This window comes from Salvia miltiorrhiza, unplaced genomic scaffold (assembly GCF_028751815.1).
Source record: "Salvia miltiorrhiza cultivar Shanhuang (shh) unplaced genomic scaffold, IMPLAD_Smil_shh original_scaffold_305, whole genome shotgun sequence".
Classification (NCBI taxonomy): domain Eukaryota; kingdom Viridiplantae; phylum Streptophyta; class Magnoliopsida; order Lamiales; family Lamiaceae; genus Salvia; species Salvia miltiorrhiza.
The window spans coordinates 324,106-331,828 of NW_026651524.1; the positions used below are offsets into that span (position 1 = coordinate 324,106).

At 45.0% G+C, this 7,723-nt stretch overlaps 1 protein-coding gene across 1 annotated transcript; it reads right to left on the reverse strand.

Moving 5' to 3' along the window:
• LOC131004003 (uncharacterized) lies at nucleotides 1–7,076 on the reverse strand. Its single transcript, XM_057930574.1, has 3 exons — nucleotides 4,268–7,076; nucleotides 575–1,151; nucleotides 1–52 (listed from the first exon to the last, which is right to left on the reverse strand). Exons 1-3 carry the CDS (start codon nucleotides 6,108–6,110, stop codon nucleotides 1–3), a joined length of 2,472 nt encoding a protein of 823 aa, XP_057786557.1. The 5' UTR covers nucleotides 6,111–7,076.
• Nucleotides 7,077–7,723: the final 647 nt, after the last annotated feature.

Below are 7,723 nucleotides of genomic sequence, written 5' to 3' on the forward strand. Positions count from 1 at the left end.
TCAAAATATATCGTATTGTTTATAGACAAAAGTCTGAATCGCTTGAATGTTCCTGAAAGACAAAGTAAATTATGAACAAAAATAGTATTTCAATAAATTTAACTTGATATTTGATAATTCAAGGAGACATTTTTAGATAAGTGTCAAATATTTTCCCTTTTTCGTATAAATTTCATCTTTTAAAGAGAGAAAAAGGACGATATAAAATTGTAAGTATATAGTGTGAAAGGTGGGCTCCCTAAGATTCCGTGGGCTGGGCCCATCAACAATTTAAATTGAAAAGAAAGTAGCTTTATGTGGGCCCGAGCCTAGGACGGGTCCAGTGAAAGCGAAATCTAGGGACCCCGTTAAGTCAGGGCTAATGGGACCCACCTTCTTGTCGGGTTTTTAATTTCTCTGATCTCATCCACTACATCATTAAAACTGCGAAAAATTTACCGCACTCTACTTTTTTTTGATCAGTAAAGTAAAATTTTTATTAAAAGTAAAGGGTCAAGGCATCAGGAATGCCAATCAAAACAATAAAACAAGTTTAAAATCTTTGGAACACCAAGAAGTAAAAGGAATTCCTAACTCCACGATTTTATAGGCCTCGTTCCAGCTCCAAAGTCTCCCCTTAATCTGTAAGACAAGTCTATCAATATCCCAAGCCTTGTCCTGAAAACGACTACCATTCCTGCTTTCCCAGAGCAACCACACTGTTCCCACCCACAAAGCTTTAAGCAGTCTTCTTTCTCTCTTCTTTTTTCCAGCCGCAATGAAAGAAATGAAGTGTTGAAAGATATCTCTCGGAATTGCCGTTTTGATGTCGAGCCATTGAAAGATCTGGTCCCACACCGCCGCTGCTTTCGGGCAATGGAGGAACATGTGTTCCGTCGTTTCCTCACTAGAAACACATGCATTACACCATCTCTCCTCCACGCTGATCTGGACATTTCTTCTACTCAAATTATCACATGTTGCCAATCTGTTTCTAAGACATCTCCATGCCGTCACCTTGGCTTTATTTGGTGTTGGGGCCTTCCAAACCTTTGCCATCTCCAAAGGTAAAACTTGTTGGTCCTGTCTTGTTTTTGCCACAAATTCATATGCCGACTTAATTGTGAAGCATCCATCTGTTGTCGCATTCCAGTTCCATCTGTCTGTTTCATCTACACAAGGAGCAAAATCAGCAATCACCAACCGGAGATCCTCCACAAGCCCTTTCTCCCTCTCCCTTAACTCCCTCCTCCACTCCACCCTCCAAACCCACGACCCTCCCTCCCAAAACCCGCTTTCACCAACCAGCCTTTTCTTATCCAGGCTCAAATTATACAATCTCGGAAACACAAACTTAAGGGGTTTGTCTACCGCCCACACATCCTCCCAGAAGCTGGTCTCAAGTCCATCCCCAATTCTTCGCCTCAAATTATTGATGAACCACCGATCTCTCCTTCCTTCTCCCTTATCCACAATTTTTTGCCACCACCCTTTCTGTCCACCTCTTCCCGCCACCGAACATTCTCCCCCTTCCCCCCACACTAGCTCCCCATAAAGCGATTTGATCACCCTTACCCAAAGAGCTTTCCCCTCCCCCAAAAACCTCCAGAGCCACTTACTTAACAGCACCTGATTGAACCAATCGATATTCCGGAACCCCAGACCTCCTGAATCCTTATTGAGACACAAGGCATTCCACTTAAACCAAGTAATAACCCCCGTCTGTGTACCTCCTCCCCACAAAAATTTTGAGACCAGTGAATTAAGCTCCTTACTCACCGCTTTAGGTATGAAAGCGAGGGATAATTGATAGACCGGGATGGATTGCAAAACCGACTTGACTAGAGTAATTCGTCCTGCCAGCGAAAGATGTCTCTTCTTCCAGCTTGCCACTTTGTTTGAAACCTTTTTAACCAAAAACTTCCAATCTCCAACACCATTGCTGCGCCCCCCCACTTTAGTACCCAAGTAGTTACACGGAAAGGATCCGATCTTGCACATGAGGAGCGATGCCCATCTCCTCTCAACTGCTTCATCCACTCCCACTGTCAGAAGACAACTTTTGTCGAAATTTACAGCTAAACCCGAGACGAACTGGAAGAGAATCAGGAGTTTCTTCACACTCTCCAAATTTCTGTCATCTGCCTCCAACAAGAAGATAGTATCGTCCGCGTACTGTAGATGTGAAATGGGCACTTTATCCTTGCCAATCTTCGCCGGAACCAGGAGCTGCCTCTCCGCTGCTCTTTCAATGAACTCGTTGAGGCCTTCTGCCACTATAAGGAAAAGGAAAGGTGACAACGGGTCACCCTGTCTCAAACCTCTCTCCATGTTGAAGTTTCCCGTCGATGACCCGTTCACCAATACACTTGCCGTTCCAGATTCCAGACTCCCTTTAATCCACTTCCTCCAAACTCCGTCAAAGTTAAGTCGATTGAGAAGCATATCCAAGAAATCCCATTGCACAGAGTCGTATGCTTTTGCGAAGTCAATCTTGAAGAAAATACGGCCTACTCTCTTCTTTTTTGCCTCAAAAATAGCTTCATTCAGGATAACCACCCCATCTAGGATGAAACGACCCTTGACAAACGCACTTTGATTATCGGAGATGATCGACCCCATAACCCTCTTCAATCTCTCAGCCAGGATTTTAGCCACAATTTTATACAAGCTGGTGATAAGAGAAATTGGGCGAAAATCATCGAGCGACCCAGCCCCTTCTTTCTTCGGAATCAGAACAATAAATGAGGCGTTACCACCTTTCGGAATTTTTCCATTTTCGTGAAATTCCTTCAAAAGCTGAAGTAAGTCCTCTTTAACCACATGCCACGCCGCTCTCCAGAATGTGAAGTTAAAACCATCGGGTCCCGGACTCTTATCTCCACAACAGCTCCAAACTGCTTCTTTAATCTCGTCCATCTCAAAATCCCTTATCAGCCAATGGCTCTCGTCATTTGAAATTTTCCTCCTCATGAAGTCTATGGGGAAATCAGGCATCTGTCGTTCTTTCCTTTTGAAAAAATCTTCAAAATGATTTCTCACTCTTACTTTAACATCTTCCGGTTTCGATATCCAAGAGTTTTCAAAGAGCATTCCGCCAATCTCGTTTTTAACCCGTCTCCCACGAATTGCCCTATGGAAAAAACCCGAATTAGTGTCTCCCTCTTTGAGCCATTTGAGTTTGGCTTTCTGTTGCAGCATCATCTGTTTATTCTTGAGTTGAAGGGAGAGCAGGGCTTGAATCTCATTTCTCCTGATCACCTCTGATTCTTCAAGACCTCTCTGCTCGTCCACCTTATCCTTCTCTTGAAGTTCCTTCTGAAGTTCTTGGATTTTGTTGTCAATCTCACCGAAAGAAGTCCGATTCCACACCTTCAATACCTCTTTGAGTTTCTTCAATTTCTCCTTAACCACAAAAAAGCTCCATCCCCCCACATTATTCACCGTCCAAACCTGTTTGACCATCTCCTCGAACTCCGAATGATTCACCCATGCATTGAGGAACCGAAATGGTCTTGGTCCCCAATCCTCCGATCTTGTAGTGAGAATAATCGGACAGTGATCCGAAATTGAACGTTGAAGTCCTCGTGCCGACGTCCCTTCCCAAGCACCCAGCCAATTCTCATTAACGAGGAAACGATCAATCTTACTCTTGCACTTTCCATTTGGTTTGTACCAAGTAAACTTCCGGCCTTGAGTTTTAATTTCCTCCAGATCGTTCTCCCGGATAAATTCTTCAAAACTTCTTGCATCAGCCACTCCAAACGCCTCCCCACTGCCCACACGTTCATCCCTCCTCCTAACAGAGTTAAAGTCTCCCAAGATACATACACTCCTATCCGTATTTTGTTCCACAATTGAACTTAAGGCATCCCACAATGTCCGCTTATCCCCTGAACCGATTGGTGCGTACACATTGATGATGCAACATAAGATATCACCCTCCTTGTACCTACCATTCACCACTACCGCCCCTGGTAAATCCCACGTACTAGAGGCTTCGAAAACCTCCCTATTCCACAAGCAAACAATTCCTCCAGCCCTTCCCTCCGAATTTCTAATCGCTATATCTGTATAATTAGACCCCCACCAAGATTTACAAAACAAATCCCTAAACACCTCCATCTTTGTCTCCTGTAAGCAACAAAAATCTATCTTCTGCCCTTTCACCAAATCAGTAACATCTCTCTGCTTCGCAACACTCCCCAAGCCCCGAATGTTATAAGATAACAAATTCATTAAACATTCCTCAAAATACTCCCAGCATTTTCACAAGAAAGAAAATTACCTTGCACTTCAATCTGTCGAGCAACATCTTCGTCTGGAATTCGACTTGACAGCCCGATCTTCTTTCCAAAATCCCATATCTGCTGACCTGAAATTTGCTCTCCAACTGTCGTCTCCTGCCCTTCTTCGTTCTCCCCCTCTCTTTCCTGCTCTGCCTCTTCCTCCCCACTTCCATCAATTGGCTCTAAATCTGAAATGAAGTGTTTCCAATTCTCTTTCTCCCTGACTCTATTCTTTTTCTTTTCTCTCCCTTTTTTTCCTTTTGAATTTCGATCCCTTTCCAGAATAGCGCTTCTATTCTCTCCTTGCGCTTGGGTCGACATTAAAGTATGACCTCTCTCACAAACGCTTCTTCCTGGCCCATCAAGAGAAACATCAGTAAAGCCACCAGTTGGGCTTTTTTCCTGTATCTTCTGAGAGTCGGCCCAATTCTGTTCCTCTAAAATCTGATTTGGGCTATGAAAAGCGTGGCAGTCCATCTGCCCATCCTTAACGAGTGGTTGACCCTCACCTTCTGCCCCAACCAAATTCAAAAGCATTTTCGATCCTCCCGCCAACGCCCCCTCATAATTGGTTTCCTCGACAAACGTGTCTGCAACGGTTTGAATTGAACGAGACGAAACGTTGATTTCTTGGAGAACCGAAACATCATCACCCCTTTCACCGCTCTCGTTCCAATCTCCGATGGTTGCAGCTGCCGGATCCATGGACTCCTCCCCGCTCGTCCATCCTACATCCGATCCCGAATCCTCTAACTCCGGCTCTCCGATCATGGAAGAGAAAGGGTTCTCGTGAATTTCCTCAATGCGAAACGTGAACCTTGCTCCATTAATACAACACTCCGTCACTTGATCAATGGATCTAAGGCCCGTGGATATTTGAATCAAAGCAACATCCAGTTTTTCTTTTTCTTTCGTCTTCTCATGCATCTTCAACACCCGACCGAACTTTGCAGTTGCCAACTCAAAGAAACGAGGATTCCATGCATGGAGTGGGATCCCGACCCACCTCGTCCACACAACTCGTTGTTGAAACACATCCACAACGTTCCATTTCCTCTTCCATTGAAACCAGAAGTCACTCCATTCATCCATCTCGGTTAAAATTTTTTCTATTGGCGCGTCGCAGACACTACGTATCAACACCAAATTTCCTCCCATCGTCGTCACCTTCAGTTTCCCAGCACATTCGCTATTGATTTCTTCATTAATCTCTTCCCACAAGAATTCATCTTTGATGAAACCCGTGAAGGCTCCATCTAGCCATCGTGTTTCCTCATCCGAAGTTTTAAACTGAAGCAAATCCGAAGATCCTGACTCCCCTTCTTTTGATCCAGTGAGCACCTCCTTAAAAGAAACACCCATCATTCTTTTTGCGGCATGCACGACCTTTGTTTTTTCCGGCTTTCTACCCGCGTCAGATTTGATTCCCTTCCCTTTACTTCCTTGGACCTTCATTTCTCTCTCGAATCTCGGTTTGAACACCCTAATTTTATAGCTCCCAATCCACAACTTATTCAGCTGCTCCAGCAAACCTTCCCTATCTTCAACGTCTTCGAAGCGAACAAAACCGAAAGGCTTCCCTTTTTTGTCTCTCTTTCTTGGACAAAAGATGTCTATCGGTTCTCGCACGGAACCGAACTTTCTCCTCAAAAAATCGAAGCTACATTCTTCTGGAATGTTGTTGAAAAAGAATGTAACTCTTTGTGCTTCATTGTCGTCTCTATCTTTCCAAAGTTTCGAAAACCTTTGAGTCTTTTGGTTCTGCTGCTTCGTCACCATCCCATCGGCTCCGTTACTCCCCGCCCCTCGTCTCCTCACCTCCCTCCAAACCTCCTCTCCCATCTCTTAAATTGGAACTAATCAAAATGCAGCCTGCCGCAGACGTTAGCCACACCTCCGCCGCAACTCCTCGTCGCTAGACTGCCCGATACCTCATATCCGGATCCTCGAGCGCGTCTGATTGGAAAACTGGATCCGCGGCGGTTCCGGAGAAGCCCAGTCTGGAAATTCGAGGGTCGCCTGAATCTGGAATTCCGAGGTTCGCCTGAATCGGTGGTGGTGACTGCCGCAGCTTCGATGTGAGACCGGTGGATCTGCCCGAAACTGTAAATCCGAGGAGATCCGAAGTCCAATCTGCCCAATCAGTGCTTCCTCAACACAAGTCAATGCAGTCGACTGATGTGAGCAGAAAGGGGCTGGCGGGAAGGTGAAGGAGGCAACGACAGCCGGGGGTGACGGGCGGAAGTCGGTGATGGCAAATGCAGCAGCGGATCTGCAGATGGGAGAAAGGGACTGGGAGATCGGGTGCGGCCTGCCGCCTGCAGGCTGAGCACGGGGGGACAGCGGCGCCGGTGGGAAGACACGCCGGTGCTGGTGGAAAGATGCGCCAGACGTCAGAGAGAAGTCAGATCTCTTGTCTTGATATCTCTACAAACGTTAATCTTGATGGAGACGACGCCGATTCCCTCTTCTCCTCCCTCACAACTACTGTTTCTCAGATCGTCGGAAAGCCCTCACAGATGGGAGAAAGGGACTGGGAGATCGGGTGCGACCTGCCGCCTGCAGGCTGAGCACGGGGGGACAGCGGCGCCGGTGGGAAGACACGCCGGTGCTGGTGGAAAGATGCGCCAGAGGTCCTCTCCACTTTCAAAAAATGCAATAGCTACCAGAGATGAATAGATCGAGATAATCGCCGAATAGGTCTCGCCGCAGGCGATGAAGTCAAAGCTGAAGCTGCTGGCAGAGCTCTGGCGGCGGCGGCGCTGGACCAGCTCTGCCGCTGCGTGGAAGGGCGAGCGGAATAGCTACGGTAAACGGTGGTGCACAGATCTGAACAGGAGACCCTTCCTTTTGCCGACTCCCGAATTCCCGCACTCTACTTAATACTTTTAAAAAATCAAATACCCGCTTGGTTCGCGAAGATTAAGCAATTTTTTTCGACACGAATTTTTAAAAATTACTAGAATTTTGAATGTTTGCTGTGATAAATAAAAAACTGAAAAAATGAATAAAGAAAAATAATTTTATCATATAAAAAAAGAATTCAAAATTTACGAGACAATCTGAAAAAGGACACTGCTCAAACTTTGTAGAACGGAGAGAGTGCAATAATAAGATAGAGTAAATTATAATGTCACAACTAAAAAAATAGATTACTCCCTCCGTCCCTCGAACACTTTCTCTCTTTTCATTATAGTCTATCTTCAGAACATCTTTCTAACCTACTTTTGAAAATAATTGCATTTACTATTACTCTTACAATCCTCACTTTGGTGGATCCATTATCCACTCATTAAATACACAATTAATTTTTATTAAAATTCGTGATATACCAAAATTGTCTTTATTTCGATGAAAAAAATATTAGTACTATTTAAAATTATTTCACCTTTTAAAGAGATTTGCGATGCACTATATACGCCTACGATTCCATATCAGAACATTATGCAGATAAT

Coding starts and splice junctions, on each gene's coding strand:
- LOC131004003 (XM_057930574.1), bottom strand. CDS start 6,110: ATGGGAGAGGAGGTTTGGAGGGAGGTGAGGAGACGAGGGGCGGGGAGT. Junction 1,152..4,267: donor TCGACAGATTGAAGTGCAAG/GTAATTTTCTTT, acceptor CTCCTTGTGTAG/ATGAAACAGACAGATGGAAC. Junction 53..574: donor GAGGCCTATAAAATCGTGGA/GTTAGGAATTCC, acceptor TTTGTCTTTCAG/GAACATTCAAGCGATTCAGA.